At 42.2% G+C, this 21,398-nt stretch overlaps 1 protein-coding gene across 1 annotated transcript in view; it reads left to right on the top strand.

Moving 5' to 3' along the window:
• Positions 1-284: 284 nt before the first annotated feature.
• The window catches only part of mtnr1ab (melatonin receptor 1A b), a 41,617-nt gene continuing 20,503 nt past the window's right edge, over positions 285-21,398 (top strand). The window contains exon 1 of the mRNA XM_056236275.1: positions 285-568. Coding sequence (XP_056092250.1) covers positions 379-568 — 190 coding nt within the window. The 5' untranslated portion in view covers positions 285-378. The remainder of the gene's footprint in view (positions 569-21,398) is intronic.

The raw sequence follows: 21,398 nt of genomic DNA, 5'->3' as shown, positions 1-21,398 counted from the left end.
AAAATAATGAATGGACGTGTGAAAGGTGAAAGAAGAAACTCAACCATGCATCTCCGACCCAAATTCCGAGCCGATTTCGTTGTCTTCCACAGCGGGGCAGCGTTACAGCGATCTACAGACAGTTTTATCACCCATCCATGTGCATTTGAGAAGAACTTAGCTTGCTGTCGGATGTCACATACCAACAATCTGATGTAGACAGAAAGCTATAAAAGTGCGGACACATCCGCGCGCAGACCATGAAGGCGTGCTGTCCATCGAGGACCAAGAGACCTTCAATTTACGCAAGTTTACGTAAACGCAATAACAGCCACTCATGGTTTTCCAATGGACTCAAATCCTATGATTTATGGCGAGGATTATTGAAGTGAAGATAAAATGAAAATAAATGGCAGCAGCCGGTTGATGAACAGTTCTTCATTGAGCCCTTACGAGATCTCGCTGAATCGCCCTCCCTGGGTCTCCACAACTTTGGGCTGCTTTCTGATCTTCACTATCGTGGTTGATATATTGGGGAACCTCTTGGTGATTTTCTCCGTGTGCAGAAACAAGAAACTTAGAAACGCAGGTAAGATCGCAAACAGCCTTTTAAACATTTATTCATTTAAACCTAGTTTTTTTTCTTTCACTATAGCCTACAGTGCCTATTTTTAATTGCTGGCAGATGATCCAATGTTAGTATCTTTTTCACTTTCACCTGTAATTCGTTCAATAGTAGCTACTATAGTGACTATTTATTTAATTCCTTAGATTCTAGTGGGTAAATCTCAGTAGTGACAAGGAACAATATGAGTTGAACTTTATGGCATTTTTGTAATTAATTTCATTATAACATTATATAGGTTCAGAATCAGATATTAACTATTCTGATATAACTGACAATGTACAGTTGTAGCCACTGTCCCAGACTTACTACTACATAGTTTTCAGCTTGACTAGTAATTAGGCTACTCATTGTATTTAATATTTATATCTATTTGATTTGTAGTTAAACTTCTTATCTCACTACAATTGCTTTATTTATTACTGAGGCAATGACTGGTCATAACTTTATTTCATTAAAATCTTACTAGCATGATTTGGGCACCAGTATTTCAGTCAATGGGGAGCTTACTGTAAATGAGGATATATTGACAGGGCATGTTTAACGGACAGTGTACACTGTATGAAGTGAGTTTTAAGAGTTCATTAATTAGGATCATGCATTCCTCATAAACTGGATTCTTACTCAGTGTGATTTCATATTTTCTGTCATTCCTGACAGGTTTTTTTTTATTTGACTGTATTGGACAGTAAGGGACTATTTTTTGAGGTTTCAGGTAACTGGCCCAATATCAAACAAAACTGAACAGGCAAGTCATTTTCCTGTGAGTGGATGGAGTGCTTATCACCGGTGTCACACCGACCCATATGTCATATTTCTCTGCCAATAGAGACAGAGACCATGTTGTTCCTCAACTGTGAAGTTTGTGGCACCAGTTTGAAAAGTACAGCAGCACTATTTTACAAGGAAAACCAGTTTTGGACAAAAAATGTAGCCTGCACTTGTGCATGCTTTAACATCAACAAAGTAACTCCAATTAACTAAATACTTAAAATATGCATTATTATGTGGAGCAGCATGTTGATGTTTTTGCTGTTAAATTAGGTAGGCTTTAGGCATGTGATTTATCAAATATTCATATCGTGACAATTGCTGAAGCTTTTATAATGGTAAATGATAAACAAACTTTAGTGTTGTCCTCTTAATAATAAGTTTAATAACTTATTTTTTTACAATAACAAGAACCTTTAAATTTAAATACAATAAAATACATAATAAAAATGTATTAACTATAAACAAATGTTTCAAACTGATTAAAGTGCTAAAGAATAAAGAATCAGACCATTCAATCAATATCCAGATATCTTTTCTGGACTGGCAAGTATTTAAATAAAATATTTAAATGGTGTTTAATAACACCTTATAAAACATTTGAAAGCCTGTTTGAAAACACATAAATACTTCCTTTTTTTTCATCTATGAAAAGCATTTTTTCATCTCTGTATTAGAAACAGAATGTTGTGCAGCTAGTTTGTGAACCGGGGCAACCACTGTATTTCTGATTTTCTATAAGAACCACCTATATTACTGCAGCTGTGTCAAAATCGGTGGCTGCATACCTCATCAAGGCAGTCTCATTTAAGAAAAGTAGGCTAACTGTTAGATTGCAATGTAAAAAAAGAAATTACACAATTTTGCACCTCACGAGGAATAACAGTCAATTTTTTTACGGTTATTTTTTCTTATGTGGCCGGCCTTGCACTTTTAATATCACTTAATCCAGATAGCACTGACTATGCCACCTTGGGAACTGCACCCAAGGAAATATGAAAGGAACACAGGTTCGATGGTGCAGTGAAAAGACAGAGAAAATACATACAATAAACAAATGAATAATTTTATTTGTTTAGAAAAAACATTCCACTGGTATCATTTAATCATGGTATAAATCACTGGCATGTTTATTATAACAATACTAAGAATATAACAATATTAAAAGTACATTCCTCCAGACACACCTGATTCAAACACTGAATCACATCAAACCAAACATCACAAAAAGGAAAATACTATACCGTTCCCACCAAAGAAAAAAAAAAAGAAAAAAAAAAGATTTAATAACAAAAAGAATAGAAACTACAAGGCTAAAGCTTACCTTAGGGGTGGCAAACTAGCTGTAAGAAATTGTGCTCTCAACCACTCAAACAAAATAGGAAGAGGTGTTCAAACCCTGGTGTTCCAAACTCACAGTAATGTGTTTCACCCAAGTGACTAGCCTCCGCCTCGGCACACTCAGCCTTGACTCGAACAAGGAGAAACAGAGAAATTAGTGGGTGCGGTACAAATACAAAATCACCACAACAATCACATCAGACACAAATATGATGGTTGACCAAATCAGTTGGTGCACGGAGTTCGGCATGGAGGACCCAAACGTACTAAAATGGTGACGGATGGACACACTACGAGATAATTACACCACACAGCCACTACGGCCCAAATCACACTGGTCAGACCAACTTCCATACAGAAATAACAAAATAACCCAAACCATAAAATAAAAACAAACAAAACACAGAAACTAATAAAGTTATGGAAAACTGAGAAACATATCCATTCACGAAAGACAAAGAGAATAACCTAATCACGAAAAACGTACTCGGTTACTAACGTAACCTCGGTTCTCTCTAGAGAGGGAACGAGTACTGCGTAATAGCTTACGCTAGGGGAAAAACTCTTTTCCACGAGATATTGAAGCCAAAAATTATCCTTAATTTTTTATTAATGTAAAACGCTTTGCAGCAGCAAGCAGACATAGGCGAAACAGCTCGCGCGCCTATTGGCTGCTCTTGCAGCAAATGCAGCAGCCTATCGAGAGAGACTCTGCGTGACGTAATGACCAATGGGGGCAATTCGCGCCCATATCGTCACGTCCCGCCAGAAAGGGCGTGGTCTCACCCTATAAATATGCTCGTTAGGCTGGTACAAGCTGGTTTTCATCGCTGAAGCGAACCAGAGCGTATTCCAAGCACGGCAAGATACGCAGTACTCGTTCCCTCTCTAGAGAGAACCGAGGTTACGTTAGTAACCGAGTACGTTCTCTTACGAGAGTATCTCTCGTACTGCGTAATAGCTTACGCTAGGGGAACACAATGCAACACGCCGTGCGTACAGGGATCCAACACCAAAGTCCCAAGGGCTGAAGCCCAGGGCTCATGTAGTGCATAATCACCATAAACTCACATAGAGTGGAGGAAGAGAGGCTGGAAGCGTCATTTCCTATAAAAAAGCACCCAGCGGGTCTATCATATGACAATAAAACGCGCAGCCAGGGTGAAAGCTTTCAGCCTGATCTGGGTGGCCATACGTGTGTCAACACTCATGGGGCTGCAGTAAACTCAGCATCTGGGCCGCACAGCGGGGCAGATAGCATTGAATTTTAGACCGCCAAAAGCTTAGCTTGTAAGGCGGGTACCTCCAGGTTATAGTATTTTATAAATGTAGACGGCGAGGCCCAGCCCGCGGCCGTACAGATATCTTGCAGGGAAACCCCGCTCGACCATGCCCACGAAGAGGCCACGCCTCTCGTGGAGTGCGCTCTGACACCCAAGGGGCACTGTAGGCCCTTTGCAGTGTAAGCGAGCGCAATGGCATCCACTATCCATCTGGATAGGCTCTGTTTTGAGGCGGCAAGTCCCTTGGAACGCCCGCCAAACAAATCGAAAAGCTGCTCCGTCTGTCTGAAAACAGACGAGCGCGACACATAAGCTCTCAATGCCCTGACGGGGCAAAGGAGACTCGCGTCCTCCTCCTCACTGAGAACCGGAAGGGCGGACAGGGAAATTACCTGGGCCCTAAACGGTGTATTGAGGGATTTCGGCACATACCCGTGCTTAGGTTCGAGAATGACCTTCGAGTCACTAGGCCCAAACTCCATACACGACGCGCTTACTGAAAGCGCCTGCAAGTCCCCTATGCGCTTCACTGAAGCGAGAGCCATGAGAAACACTGTTTTGAACGACAGGTGTTTCATGTCCACCGGCTGGATTGGCTCGAACGGGGCGCCTTTCATGGCCTCCAGGACTAGGGAAAGGACCCACGTCGGGACTGAAGGGGGCCTGGGAGGGTTCAGCCTCCGAGCTCCCCTAAGGAAACGCACGACTAAGTCGTTTTTCCCCAGCGACTGGCCAGACACCGGTTTTGCAAACGTTGCTATGGCCGCCACATATACTTTGAGCGTGGATGGGGTCCTGCCCTTATCCAGTAGCTCTTGAAGGAAGGAAAGCACTTCCGAAACCCCGCATTCCACAGGTGAAAAGCTCTGGGCTTGACACCATGCAGAGAAAACAGACCATTTCGAGGAGTAGAGCCGCCTGGTAGACGGAGCTCTAGCCTGCGCGATCGTGTTTAACACTCCTTCTGGGAGGCTAGCGGGTACCCGTTGATGGCCCATGCGTGCAGGGACCACAACTCCGGGCGAGGGTGCCAAATCGAGCCCTCCGCCTGAGAGAGGAGGTCTCTCCTCAATGGTACAGGCCATGGGGCAGTGCTGGTCAGCTGCATCAGGGCAGGGAACCACGTCTGGTTTGTCCAGAGCGGAGCTACGAGCAGCACTGGGCATCCGTTCTCCCTGATTCGTTCCAACACCTGAGGCAGGAGCGAGACAGGAGGAAAAGCATATAGGGGGCAGCGGGGCCAAACATGAGCCAGCGCGTCCTTGCTTTTCGAGAAAAACTCCGGGCAATGAGCGTTTTCGTGGGACGCGAATAGGTCCACCTGTGCTCTGCCGAACGTTTTCCACAGCAGCTGGACCGTCTGCGCGTGCAGCGACCATTCCCCTGCTGGAACATTGTTCCTGGACAGTCTGTCTGGTCCCACATTCAGGTGACCAGGCACGTGCGCTGCTCTCAGTGAGAGCAGGTTGTGCTGAGCCCAGACCAGGAGGCGTTCCGTCAGCCTGTGAAGGTTTCGTGACCTGACGCCGCCCTGGCGATTTATGTATGCCACCACTGACATGTTGTCCGACCGGACCAAGACGTGGTGGCCTGTTACCTGGGGACAAAAACGCCGTAGCGCTTTGTCGACTGCTATCATCTCCAAGCAGTTTATGTGAAGGAGCTTTTCCCGTTCTGACCACAGGCCAGCTAGCGGTCTGCCCTCGAGCAGCGCTCCCCACCCCGAGGTGGAGGCGTCCGTAGACACCACCTTCACACTCGAAGCGGTCCCCAGACTCACACCTGACTGATACCAGTCGGTTATTTTCCAAGGTTCCAGAGCTGAAACACACTGTAGGTTGACCCTGAGGCGAAACAGACCCGCTGTCCATGCCCTGGGTGGAGCCCGCGCTTTCAGCCACATCTGCAGTGGGCGCATGCGAAGCAAGCCCCACTGGAGTACAGAGGCCGCTGAGGCCATCAGCCCCAGCATTTTCTGAAACCTTTTGAGCGGAACTATCGAGCCGTGGCGGAAGGATTTCGCGACGCGCTGAACATTTAGTCCGCGCTCTGGTGACAGGCGTGCCGTCATGGATAGCGAGTCTAACACTGTTCCCAGAAAGGAAATTTTCTGACTGGGAGACAGTGAGCTCTTCGCCCAATTGACTGTGAGGCCCAGCTCCTCGAGGTGCTCGAGTAATGCGGCCCTGTGTTCTATGAGCTCCGATCGTGATCGAGCTAGAATCAGCCAATCGTCCAAGTAGTTCAGGACTCGCATGCCCTGAAGTCTCAGGGGTGTGAGCGCCGCGTCCATGCACTTCGTGAATGTACGAGGTGCTAGGGACAGGCCGAACGGCAGGACTGTGTATTGATATGCCTGGCCCTCGAAAGCGAATCTCAAGAATCGCCTGTGATGGGACGCTATTTGTATTTGGAAATAGGCGTCTTTCAGATCTATTGACATAAACCAGTCCCCGTGGCGCACTTGCGCGAGGATTTTCCTGGTCGTAAGCATTCTGAACTGGCGCTTCACAAGCGCTCTGTTCAGCTGTCGCAGATCTAAAATGGGTCTGAGACCTCCATCTTTTTTCGGTACCAGAAAATATCTGCTGTGTAGGCCCCCTTTGCTCTGAGCTTGAGATAAAGGTTCTATAGCACCTTTGCTCAGTAGTTTCGCTATCTCGGCTCGAAGTAGATGAGATACTGGACGTCGAGCGAACTGTAGCGAATAGCCTCTTTTTATAGTGTTCAGCACCCATTCTGATACCCCAGGAAGCTGTGCCCACACTTTCGCGTGAATAGCTAGGGGTAGAATGAGATCTGGGCTCTGGCCGAGACATAGTGACGGCAAGAGAGCTCCGGCGTGCTGTTACGCAGACACTGTGTTTACAGTGTGTGAGGCGGGGGGCGCGCCGATCGCGGCGGGCAGCCTGGCCGCGCTCAAAACCCTTATAGCAGTTTGCTGAGGGAGAGAGAGCGGGGCGAGCCCCGTGGGGCTTAACATGTCTGTGAGTGAATGTGGGCGCAGGACAGCGGGCACATTTACTGCACTGAAAAACACCGTCGGCCTGAGCTGACTGAATGCGTGTTGGTTTCGTTTTCACAGAACCCGTGGGACATGTGGTGTGTAGTGTTTGTGGGCACTGAGACGTAGGCACATTCACTACATTTAGTGCACAATCGACATGAGGCGATTTTGTTTGTGCGAGCCCTGCATTTTTGCGGGCTGTGTTTGTGTGTAGAAATGAGCCCTGGGTTGTGGGCATTTTCAATACACTCATAACACCATCGGCTGTGGCCGGAATACCAGAAAATACACCGTTTATGTGATTTATCTGGGTCGCCGTGGGAACAGCATTTGTGTGCAGGCAAGCGGGCATGGTACTGGCTTGCTTACTGCAAAATACACTGGAACAGTCACATTTTCTGGAACTGAACGAGCGAAAATTTCAGTGGAAGTCTGGCCACGGCGAGACTGAAACACCGTCGATTTCCTAGGAGGCTAGGAAGACTTGTGTTGGTTTCGTTTTACAGAAACCGTGGTAGTGTTTGTGGGCACTGGGTTGTGGGCACATTCACTACATTTAATGCACAATTGACATGCGTCGATTTCATTTGTGCGAGCCCTGTACCGTGGCGGGCTGTGTTTGTGTGTAGAAATGAACACTGGGCTGTGAGCATTTTATTACACTTATAACACCATCGGCTGTGGCCGGAAAACCAGAAATACAATGATTACATGATTTTTCTGGGTCGCCGTGGAAACGGCCTTTATGTGCAGGCAAGCGGGCCGTGGTACCAGCTTGTTTACTGCAAAATACACTGGAACAGTCGCATTTTCTGGAACTGAACGAGCGAAAAGTTTCGGTGGAAGTCTGGCCGCGGTGAGACTAAATTTTTATCTGCTGCGAGAGCCGGGATCGAACACGGGTCTCTCGCGTGAAAGCTTCGGGTTCCGCCACTGGGCCACAGGGAGAACTACACTAGCGCAAGCAGATAAGAGAGCGTCATCACAGTTTTGTGTGTGTCGGCATTTGTATGCAGGTGTGCGTGTTATACAACAGGCTCATTGCTGCAATAATGACATTTTCAGCCGCTCAAACTAGGAGCTGAGAAATGTTTGAGAAATGGAGATTAGTCCGGCCTCGGCGGGGACTAAAACACACTCTTTTCTCATTTGCCTGTGACGCACGCCCATGGGGGGCGGGGTAGATTTCTTATAACGTAAAGAAAGCTAGCCGCGGTTTTAGGGCTCGCGGTCTTGATGCTGGCCCGTTTCCTTGACGACTCGCGGACAGAAGGCGGAGGTCCACAGAGCTCGCCTGTTGCGCGGCGGTTGCGCGGGCGCCTCCCAATCGAGGCCGATGCTTTCCACGGCCTGAGAGAGCAGACGCATCAGCTCAGTCTCAATGCCGGTTCTCTTACCAGTGGTCTGGCGGGAAACGCTAGCGGAGGGGAGGTCCACGGAGCTCGCCCAATCCTCGCTATCGGATGCCAGAAGAGAACACGCCTCGGTGGGTTCGTCGAACTCGTGGACGGACGCGGCGGCAGGCGGCGGCCGTTGTCCGTCAGTGAGCGACTCGAGCGAAGCCGGCGAAGCTGGCGGGCGAACCGGCGAGCTTTGGCGGGCTGGAGAAAGCTCGGGAGCGCGCTGGGCGCGGCGCTTCTTGCGGCGCGGCACCACGGCGGGCTGTGGTGAAGGCTCGGAGAATGATGCCAGGCGAGTCCTCAGAGTCACCATAGGCAAAAGCTCGCAATGAGGGCATCCGCCGTCAGCGAGCGCGAGGGCCGCATGATCCTCACCCAGGCAGGAAACACAGATGACGTGACGGTCTCCGTCGCTGAGCGGGGCGCGGCACGAGCCACAGGATGGCATCTTTAAAAAGACGCAGCTCTTTTGTGAAGAGAAGTGTGAGTCGCATCAAGTAAGCGAGCAAACACTCTCAGCAGAGTAAAGATACACAGAGTATAAAAGGATATAGAACGCCGGAAAGCGCAGCAGGTACGGCAGTTGAAGGCGGCGAGGCCAGCGACTCCAGAGCTCGTCCCGCTGAAAAGCTTGCTTCGACGGCGCGGCTTCTCACTCCGGATCCAGCGATGCGTGTGCGTCGCTGAAGAGATGAAAATCAGCTTGTACCAGCCTAACGAGCATATTTATAGGGTGAGACCACGCCCTTTCTGGCGGGACGTGACGATATGGGCGCGAATTGCCCCCATTGGTCATTACGTCACGCAGAGTCTCTCTCGATAGGCTGCTGCATTTGCTGCAAGAGCAGCCAATAGGCGCGCGAGCTGTTTCGCCTATGTCTGCTTGCTGCTTCAAAGCGTTTTACATTAATAAAAAATTAAGGATAATTTTTGGCCTCAAAATCTCGTGGAAAAGAGTTTTTCCCCTAGCGTAAGCTATTACGCAGTACGAGAGATACTCTCGTAAGAGAACAGCAGCGCGACCTGAGTTAACCATCACGTGGTACGCGAGAGACTGCAAAACATAACAATCAGACAAGGGTTTACTCCAGTCAAGGGATACATTCACTAAATCATACATACCACACAAGAATCACACATGTCACGATGTCAGGATGCACTCGCAAATGTTCTGCTAAAACACACAAAACCCCCATTAAACTCGACTTCCACCATAGAAACCACAACACATTGCGATAGCCGACATACCCTAACCCTCTGATTATCTTCGGGGTCTTTTTAACCCGCAAATGACTTCTACTCAATCAAAAAAAAAAAAAAAAATCTTCTCTTTGTCCAAATGGTATGAAACTTTCTACGGCTCTAAACACTTTCTAGATCTACAAAAAAAAAAAAAAAAAAAAATTTGGAATGACGCATAAACACCTGCAGTGCACTGTAAACGAGACTGGATGAGATGAGACCACCAATTATTGTTCCTAGTTGTTATTTTTTTCCCCCATTCACTGTTTTTTTTTAACAAATTTTTTTTTTTACTGCTCTATTTGATCATTTGTTATTGCTGTTCAGTTCATTGCATTTTGATGTTCATGTCATGTATTTTTACTCAATATGTAATAACTGTTCATTTCTGTTCTGTTACAGTTAGTAACTGAAATGTTGATTAAAATTGTAGAATTATATTAAAAACAGATGATTTAAATAAATGATAAAATCTAAAGACTCCAACATTTCTCTTTGTAACATCTTGTTCAGGTTTGATTCTAATCATAATGTAACATTATTGAAAAACTTTTGACAGTACAAAAAATGCTAAACTTTGACAAAAAGTTTTTTTTGTTTTGTTATAATTGTGATTTTATAATATTTAGATATGAATCTTACTGGAAAAACTTGTGAAAATATATATTTTGATTAGTCAAATAGCAAATAGCATATAGTGGAGCTCTATAGCCATCTAGTGGTTAAAGTGATTTTTTTTTTTTTTTAAACTGCATTTTCCAAAAAATGGCCAAAAATCTTACATTAAACCATGTAAAATTATCCATGTTATCTCCATGAATGAAAGTTAGAAATCTGGGTCTTTTATAAAGTGAATTTTACATAAAATGCAGTTTTTTTAGTAAAAAAGCCTATTTAAATAAATATTTATTTATTTATTTAGAGAAATCTAACAGATATCATAAATCCTCCAAAAACTGCACAAATGTTGAGTAAAAACATTAATAAACAGAGTAAAATTACATTTGTAAAAAAAAAAAAACTTTTATTCTGTTACAAAATTAAATGTTATTGTTTGGGGTCCCTGGAGACCCCAAAGATAACTAGTGTAGACACAAATGAAGATAATCAGAGGGTTAAAGCTTTCAACGAGCGCTTGAAGCAACTCCCAGGGCACGCCGTCGAGACGGCTACAGCAATCACTTCAAAGATAAAGACTTTAAAACCACACAAAGCCATGCATAATCTCCGTCACTTAACTCGACTAGTGACACCGGTAACCGGAATAGGGGCGGGTATGACAAAGCCTTATTCTAGGGCTTCCTGTCTACGCACTTAAATACACCGGCCCTTATTACCTCACCCATTCCCATATAAGGGTAACAAACGCAAAAAAAAGGAAAAGAAAATCCCCTACTACTACTACACTTAATAAAACATCCTTGATATCGTATGCAGGCTTCAAATGTGCCCTCCGAATGAGGCAACCTCTGAATTGGGACACGTCTATAGTGAATTTGCATTTTCGTTAAGCCCATCAAGCTGCAGAAATAAGCTAATGTGTATTCTAAAAATCTAAACAATTCGGGAAATAAGGTAGGCTACCTAGCCTGGATGCCAGCCCGAACCCCGCCCACAACATTTTTTGATCGGGAAGTTCGGTCTGGACTCGCTCCATTGAGGAGTAATTATGATCGGTTCAGAAATCGTCGGGCCAATCAAATTGCCAGGGCGGGCTTTATACGATGATGGACAGATGATCTGCAGTGACGTAATCATCACGTTATCAAAGAGCGCTTGGGTTGAACTGGTTTCCCTCAGAGATGACTGCCGCGGGAGAACTGAGATGTATAGATTCCGCTATCGCGTCCGTTGTAAAAGAAATCGACAGCGCATTCATTTTAAAAGACGAACATAGAACTGCAATCAAGGCATTTCGATCGGAAAGATGTGTTTGCCGTCCTTCCTACGGGAATTCGGCAAAAGTTTAATTTATCAGCTGGCTCCGATGGTAACTAAGAAGATGGGACGCAATGAAAACCCTGTGGTCGTTGTGGTTTCTCCTTTGGTCGCACTCATAGAGGGCCAAGTAAAAGAAGCAACACTCGTTATTTTACTTCTTCCAGCGTGCGTGCATTTGAGTTCTGTAGTTGACAACTGTGCTATGCAAAGTAGTTGACTTACTGCGTTGCTCTCATTGGTTGTAGGTCTATCCAATTGAGTACAGAGTTTTTTTTTTCCTGGTTCGGTTAAGACACGCCTCATAATCAAAGCCCTATGGAGCAGTATCAGACTCACATTCTGACTAGAATATGAGTATGACGAAGTCAGGCTATAGGCTACCTAGATTTATTCACAATGTTTTGAAGTGCCCACGACAAGAATAGCCTACTGAACGCAGGCACGGATTTAGAAAGCAGAGGCCCCTGGGCACAAAATCTTGGAGTGAAATGCTACGACTTTATTCACGTAATTTAAGATAGCCTACTTTTTTTTTTTTTTTTTACGTTGCTGTTCAGGGCTTCCGTAATGTAGCCTACTTGTGGCAACTATTTTATTCTATGTCATAATTTCCTGAAATTTAATGACAACATAATAACATTAAAATAAAATAAAAACATAATAACATCTTGTGAAAAGGCCTAAGTGATTTAATCAGTTCTAAAAATATTAAAAACAACAAAGCGATAGGCTTACTTCTCTGCAGTGAACTGACGGAAAAAAGACGAAAGATATAGGCAATAGGCTAGGCTACTTTTAAAATATGTGAAATTTAATGCGTATCTGGTCATAAAAATGAATAGTCAACCTTAATACATCATTACATGATTGAACAGGTGTCAGATTACATGAACGTTACATGATTGAACAGGTGTCTGTCACTCCACCCGGGCTGGGTTCTGTCTTGTCGTGCTGGTGCTGATACTCAGGTGCTGATGTGGATGTGCTAAACTCTTTGCTAGCATAACCGTAGGCGCCGGCGCCGCCAGGCTCTTTAATTACGCCAACTTTAGAAAAAAAGTGGAGATGGTTGGAATATTACTCCTAATTAAATCCTCTCTGCTATCCTTCTCTCTTTTAGCTTTCCGTTTTGTGGCTCCACTGCTCCACCGTTTTTTATCCATGTTGTTTGTTTTTTCGATGTTTGTTTTTTCACACTATCTTCTACCACCTGTCTTGCCGCTATCAACAGTTTCCGCGGTAAACTGACTCATTGTCATCATCAGACACAGCCAAAAAACTGATCATGATACTTTTTTGTGTGCAAATAAATTATTGTTAACTCACATACACACAAACATGCACTCATTAATGAATTGTATTTTTATTTAATTTTTTTAAAAATAATAAAAAAGGATGGGGCCACACAGTTAGTGGGGTCTTGGAGGGCACTGGCCCAATCGGCCCGGTGGTAAATCCGGCCTTGACTGAACATGTTCATTACCAAAATATAACAAATACCGGCATGTGTCTAAAATTAACGATATTAATGTAAATTGTAACACTTTTCCCTGAAATGTATATAGACAGTAAAAGAAATGGACACAGCGACCCCATAGATTTCAACGGAGAAAATTGAAGCCCAGAAGAACTCACTTCCTGATGGCTGAGCGAACTGCGCATGCTCAAACTGAGCTTGACGATGTAGATGTGACGTGAGCAACCGTTCTGACAGTTGTACGTCTTCTAGTAGCTTTGGCAAGACAAATCTGAATTGAAATCCGAAACAAATCTGTTGTTGAAATATTTTGTCCCGTTGCTTTTATGGACTCTCTATCCATGGGCTTCTCCCTTGACTTTTGCCCCCAAGCGAAACTTCAGTTTCCGGCTGGTGGATTACCCCCTTGGAAATTTACTGTGCTTTGTAGTACTTTAGTCTCCATTTTGACCTATTTCCTTATTGTCTCTCCATCTTTGTTGTAATGTTTTCAGTCATCAGGTGTTTTAATTACAGCTTTTCTCAATCGCTTTGGCTCAATTCTCAAATGAGACTCAAAACAAGTTCAGATCTCTGAACAATTAGTTTCTTGGCCACATCCGATTTGAATTTCTTATTGATTTAAGCAAATTGGATCTGTTTTGGCACATGTGTGGAAAAGAGTTAGTATTGTCTACAATTTGCACAATGACTAAATTCACATGGCTTGTTACAGTTTTTTTTCAATTGCTAACATCCTTTTGTCCAAACTGTAGTCACATTTTCAAAACTCTTAACACAATTAGCACAACATCTGTCTGTTGTGACCATACCAATAACAAAATTCATGTTGTTTTCACACAAAATGCAGTCAATTAACACGTTTCTAGAATGCTTACATTTTTTTTACATATAAGCATACCCAATACCAAAATCATGAATCTTTCTAGTCTTTTTTACAAATGCTTAAACACAGCATGCCAGAAATGAAGACCTATTGTTCTAAACCATAGATACAGTATAAAGCCTCTGCTTCTGCAACAATATCAGCTCAAAAGTATTGAAACAAATATTTACAAATATATATTCAAACAGCTGATAAGCATTTTTAAATTACTGATCATTAGAGTAAGAAATGGCTGATTCCAATCTCAATCAGAGACATAGACAGGTGTTGAAGACTCTCCATTACATGGACATACACAATAACAAGGCAGTCTTTGGATTAGTTTTGTTCAAAGGAACACAGAGGAGCAAAAAAAGAAAGAAAATGTCTGTACGAGGAAGAGGACTAGTTAGACGAGGGAGAGGACTAGTTGGAGCAGGGAAATGACTAGTTGGAGCAGGGAGATGACTATGGGCCAGGGAGAGGACTAGATGGACCAGGGAGAGGACTAGATGGACTAGGGAGAGGACTAGATGGACCAGGACAAGCGAGAAGGAGAGGTAGGGGAAGAGGAGTAAGAATGCGTGGTGCTGTTCATAGGAGAGTAAGAGCTGTTGTCACGGATGAAATAAGAGCCACCATCATAGACCATGTGATAAATCATGGTCTATCATTGAGATAGAGTGAAAGAGTCCAGCCTAATCTCAGACGGTCAACCGTTGCTTCCATTATCCGGATTTTTCAACAAACCAACAGGTAAGTCATGCATTTCATGAGGGCTATCAATATAGTTGCTATTTACTGTATTACAGTAACTGCTGGCCACCAGCAGTTACAAATACAAATATGTTGTATTTTTGTTCCTCTAAAGGACACAACGACTTCCTCGCTCTGGGGGAAGAAGAAAGCTTCTCAGTGAAGACCAAGAACATGCCCTTGTAGGATGGGTCATTGCTGGCAATGCAATAAAACTGAGTGAAATTCAGACCAGAATTGTAGAGGACAACCTGGTATTCCAAAACGTGGAAAGTCATCAGCCTGACTATTGCACGGACTCTGACCAAACACAGAATTAGAATGAAACAGTTGTACACGGTTCCCTTTGAGAGAAACAGTGATCGGGTCAAGGAACTCCGGCACCAATATGTCCAGGTATGGTGTCTATACACCATGTCTGATTCTACAGTGACTATTCCACACTTCTTTTTTTTCATTATTCTCTATAGAAGCATTTGTGTAAAAATTGTGTTTGATTTTTCTTTCAGAGAATTATGGAGTTGGAGGCTAATCAGACACTGCATGAATTCATTTATGTAGACGAGGCAGGGTTTAACCTGGCAAAAACACGTAGACGAGGAAGAAATGTAATTGGGAAAAGGGCCACCGTTGATGTGCCGGGTCAGAGAGGAGCAAATATCTCAATATGTGCTGCAATCTCAAGTGCTGGTTTGGTCCTGCAGAAAAGCCAGATTGGTCCCTACAACACAGAGCGCCTTCTTTTGTTTTTAGATGACCTCCACCAACAACTGGTGCCAGAAGCAGAACAGGTGGAAAGAAACATGAGGACATTTGTGATTACATGGGACAATGTAGCATTCCACCATTCACATGCAATCACAAACTGGTTTGCAGCACATCCAAGAATGATTTATCTTTTTCTTCCTCCGTACTCACCTTTCCTCAACCCCATTGAGGAATTTTGTTTCTGCTTGGAGGTGGAAAGTTTATGATCATCGGCCACATGACCAAATGTCCCTCCTGGATGCCATGGATGCTGGCTGCAGAGACATCTCAGTTGAAGACTGTCAGGGGTGGATAAGGCATGCCAAGCGTTTCTATCCAAAGTGTATAGCGAGAGACAACATACGATGTGATGTAGACGAGAACATGTGGCCAAATGCTGAAGATCGTAAAAGATTAGAACAGGACTTTTTTTTTCTATCATTTTGTTTTATTTTTGCACACTTTAAACCAAAGGCCATGTATGTTTGTCTTTTTTCTTTTGTTGATCACTGACAGCAATTTCATATTGCTAATAAAGCCTTTACTGCATCAATTCTGTCACTTACTGTTTTTTTTTCCAGTTGTACATTCTATATAGTATTGACTCCTTCACATTTAGATATGATGTTGTCCACATACTATCTAATGCACCATGAATTCACACTCTCACACAACATGTATTTCATACTGTATGTTCTATACAGATAAAACTGAAACATGACAAGTAATGCAGTTTTTGTAATGCCACCAACTGTTAGTATTTTGACCGTCATTACGCTATGATTGACTATGTGTTCATGTTGGATAGAAAACGAGTGCTAAAGTTTTGACCGAATGATTCGATTTTAAAACGGGTTTGCAGTGTTTTGATAGAGTTAGTGTATAGTGAAAACGTTTTTTTGCATTTTGAAATAGAGAGTTTGTATTCATTTAAGAAAATGTGGTTTTGGGCAGAAAATTAACCATTTGGCTAATTGTGTGATGCAGGTGTGTTGCTGTGTTAAGAGTTTAGAAAAAGTATTTTAAGAATTGGCAAACGCTTCTTAACAACTGAAAAAAACTGTAATCAAAACTGAGGAGTTGATTCCCAGTGAAATTGTCATACTCTTCTAGCCTGGGAAAACCCAGACAACTTCCGGCAAATTTAGATTTGGTCTGAAAGTTAGTCTGGCAAAGAGCTCATTCAAGCCCATTTCCAATCCGTCGAAATCGAGGCACCAATCAGAAACGTTGGGGCGGGCTTAACACGATGACGACAGCGCTGGGATTTTGAAGCAGATTTTGTAGCCTACATTATAAAGATGGATGCCGCCGTCGAACATCACTCGTTCGAATCAGCTATCGCATCTGTTTTAAGTGATTTGAACGTTTCCTTTTTGTTAAAAACCGAGCAAAGAACAACACTCGGAGATGTTTCTCCGCCGCTCTGCATACGTCATCTCCTTCATCGCTCTGATTGGTTTTAGGTCTATCCGCGACGTCCGTTGGTGACGCCCCTCTGGAAATGATTAGCCTAATGCCGCTTTGCAAGACCATAACTCAGTTACAACTGAGAATGGTCTGGTTTTAACCAGGCTAATACTCTTCACAACTTCTAAACATTCCTTCATTGTGTGAGCAAAATGAGGTTTCAGGTAACTGGCCCAATATCAAACAAAACTGAACAGGCCAGTCATTTTCCTGTGAGTGGATGGAGTGCTTATCACCGGTGTCACACTGACATTTTTGTATAATGCAGTTAGTGTCAACAAAAAAGTAGAAAAAAACATGAAATTTGTATATTTCCATGGTGAAAACACATTTAAACAATTTGATCGGTGTGACTCCCACAATGACATAAACACTTTTTATTTTGGTGCCATTGGCCAATTTACTGACACAATAACTAGGTTTTGAAGCATAAAAGTTTTGGGTGAGTTACGACATTTCGCAGACATGCAGAGTTCTGGTGTTCCAGCAAACAGTTGTGACAATTGCACTTAGAGAATGTTAAGACTGTTTCGAAAGATGTGCCAAAGCGATTGAGAAAAACTGCAATAATACATTTTATTTCTTTATTTAATAATACATGTTTATTTTTGTTTCCTCCTCTACTGAGTACAGTGCACTATAATCTTTGTAAGTGGGTCAAATTAACCCAGTAATTGTTCCATTAGCCTCCCACGATGTGTGCTTCATTATGTTCCTTGCCATGAGAGGACCTCCCATGGCCCATTTTGAAGACCACTGACCCAGTGTGAATATTCAATTAGCAATCATTCCACCACATATACAAAGTTACAGTGATTTAAAAAAAATAAAACGCATATATAGGCTACGCGCGGTCACATGAGCACGCACACATTCGCTCTTCATTGTTCTTCTGGTGCTGAAACAAAGTGGTTCCGCTACTCCCCATTGCGGTCTATCTGTTTTATTTAAGATACTCAACCTCAAAGACTCTATCTGCTGTGGCACAACTGTCTGTTTAGATTATTCAGACCAACCATTCCCTGCTGTTAGGTAAGCCTCCTTTCAACACAGCCAGTGTACCTACATCATAAAACTGCCAATGAAACTCTATACCTGAGAGCTAGCAATGATATGCTGTACTATATGCATGTTATATCTCAATACCTGTAGATTTCAAGGTATATACACTCACAATGGGAATCAAATCCATGACCTTTGCATTGTGGGCATCATGCACTACCAGTTGAGCTATAAGAACCCCATACAGGCACTTGGTTCCCTTTTTACATTTTTCTAGGTTTCGGACAGTGTAACAGAGCCGTTCTTGCGGCTCTCATCTCTAACTACTGTTCTTTAGCACTGACTTTGCTTATGAGCCCTAGGCGGTCTTATTAGATAAAGTTCACTGTTCATTCAAGAGGAACTCTCCTCTACCAATTATTCACAGAGGCTGTGTGAGCGGAAGAAGGGCCCTTTCAGCAGGCTGGAACGAGGACAGAGAATATAGTGATACTTAAAGTATTTTCAAACAACATATAAAAGTCTCAATCAAAGTGCATAGATATAACGTGATAGTACTGATGATTAAAAGTTATTGTTCAGGTTTAACTGAACCACAATTTGATTATTCAATCTCAATAAAAATGTTACCATGTTTAAAGTATTTTAATTGAACGGATCATGAAATTTAATGTCACACATCTGAATGTCCTCATTGCTATTTTAATTCAAGCTCCGAAAAGAACTAAATATACAAACAGACAGACACACTGCATTGCCCTGTTGGAAACTCCCTAATATTTAGCTTTTTGAGATGAAGCTTTATTTATTCTCAAGGAGTTCATGTCCTCACTCCTGCCTGCCCTGGCCCTCGGCCTGCCCTTGGCTGGTTTCGATGCCTGGGGAATGAATGGGCAATTGCTGATACACCGTACTGATGCTGCGCTCACTTACAGACTGACTCCTTTTTGAAGATCCACTCTTGGCTCATCCGCTGTTAAACACAGCCAGCCTGGTCCGCCTCCGTGTCAGACATTTTAATCCAGGGTCTGTATCAAATGTCACATGACATAGCAAATTTTATGTGGCCATATACAATTTTTTTAAAAGAGGAGACAAAATATTTGTTTTATTTTGCTGCTGCTTATATTACTTTTTTTTTTATTTTTTTTTACAATACTCCAAATAATAGAAGCAGCAGTTGCCATGTTTGTTTATTGGGCTAGTTTTGTGGCTTTCTAGTGTTTGGTCCAACAAAAAAGTGACCACTAAATCACTGACCACTAATCACAGTTGTCAAATCGCTCAATCTCTTGTTTAAAGCGCACTTTTTTTAGGTTTTGTCAGGCCAAGTTGTTGCTTATTTTTATAAATTATACATAGTTATATATTGTTCTGCTTGAGAGTCAAACAAAATATCAGTGTGTGGAGTAATTGACCAAATTAACATGATTTACATAGAAAAATGTGTTAATGCACAAAACAATATCCTCACTCACTCATACTGATGTTGGCTTTGAATTGGTTTGTTCAGTATTTCTGCAAGGCTGGACTATGACCCTTTATTTGGGTTTAACGGTAGCAGATGACTTAATACCAAATGTCACATAACCCCCTGATTGGGCTTCATAATGGTCTCATTATCTACAGAGATGAAGTGAGGAATGATCTTCATGAATAAATGTTGCTGTGGCTCTATATTTTTTTCAATTCGTTTTTTTTCCTTGTCAGTTGTTTCTCTTAGAAGTAAATATGGTTATTTACCATTTTTACCGCACTGTAACAAATTTAACGTAAAATCAACAGTAACTTACTGGCAACAAATATCCAGCAAGCTTCAGTATTTTATTCCACGGTAAAATTGCTGTAAATCTGACTACAGTAGTTCACAGCATACTGTATAATAACTTACAGTATATTTATACTGTAAAATTAATTACAGTTCTAGTTTTTGCACTGTATTTTAAAATACTGTAAAGTTACTATGCAGTATAATTGATTACGGTAATTTTTATATTCACATACATACACATATACACACAAATTATAACTAACTACAATCTGTTACACGCTTAAAAAATAATGAAATATAAAGGTGGTCGAATGCAAATTTCACAGTTATATAACTGATTATTAGATTCACGTCAATTATGACAACACTCAGAAGTCAGTTTAAAAACTTTTATTAAAATTGAATTCATTAAACTGTAAAAACACTCTCCAGACTTGGCAGGGCCAATGCAGATCCCAGATTGTTGCTGCCTATAGAGAAAAAAAACAAAAATGGAGTTGCACTACAGCTTTACAGACATCAATATGATAAACAGCTTTCATTTAATTTACAGTAGCCTATATAGAACCACAATACATTCAACCAGGAGATGTGCCAATACTTAATACTTTTAAATGAAAATGAAACTATGTGAGGGTGAGTACATTTTTGGGTGTACTATCTCTTTAAACTTAATTATAAGATCCTGATCTCCTTGATCCATGTTACAAAGCTAAAACCGCTCTCATTTTATGAAATTTAATGCGTTCTTCATTAGCTGAAAATTGTATAGAAACAATAGTACTTACCTCTGTATGAACCAAAAGAGCGACTCATCAGCACTCTGCTATGTCGAACAACTGTACATACACCCTGAAAGAAATAGATATAACAAAAGATATTAAATTAAAATATGCATAGCTCACTATATAGTGCATAATGAAACAAACTGAGTGGAATTTGTTTCACTTGATAAACTGTTAATGAATCCTAAAAAATAAATAAGCGTATTAAGTGAACGATTGAACATCATTGTTCTTTTATAAGATTATTTATTTATTTATTATTCGGGCATTTAACACTTAATTGAACATTAAAGATGACAAATAAGTGTAGGCTATGCTATCAGGCCAATGTCTGTAACGTTACATATGCTAACTAATACAGATATTAATGTTAATTTTAAAGTAGTTCAAAAAAGATTTTATCATAACATGATTTTGTAGAAATTGAAATCAGACACTAAACGGAGTAGGCCTACCTATTAAAATTAATTTGAGATCGCTTGGGGTCTTAACAGAGTCCCGATTTCGAGGGAGAACCTGATTTGTCACAAATAATATGAGAAGCACCCAAAGTGACAAAACAGGGATTATAATGGCCAATTTCGTGAATATCAAACGAATGTCAAATATACAACTAAATTAACCGCAGTCTGTTGGCAGTGGCTGTATCCAGACAATAATAGTGCACTTGACAAAGTGAATGAAAACGAGTGAACAAAATCAAACCCTGAACATCTGGTCTGAAGGACTGGCGCCGAGACGCGCGAATTCATTCGGCGAGACTTTCACTGCCTGTGTGTGTCTATTCACTTTAAGTGTACATCGGTTGTACTCACGTTATAAATGTATAATATGACTGAAAACGCTGTGGTTTTCCCTTCAAGACGTGCATAACATGGATCGATTGTCGTAGGCGCTATGAGGTCTCGATCGCGACAGGCCACACGCTCAAGGTGT

Source organism: Rhinichthys klamathensis, unplaced genomic scaffold (assembly GCF_029890125.1).
Source record: "Rhinichthys klamathensis goyatoka isolate OS25496 unplaced genomic scaffold, OSU_Roscu_1.1 h1tg000442l_1, whole genome shotgun sequence".
NCBI lineage: Eukaryota > Metazoa > Chordata > Actinopteri > Cypriniformes > Leuciscidae > Rhinichthys > Rhinichthys klamathensis.
The sequence above is the reverse complement of the archived record's forward strand: the minus strand, read 5'-3'. Positions and strand labels throughout refer to the sequence as shown.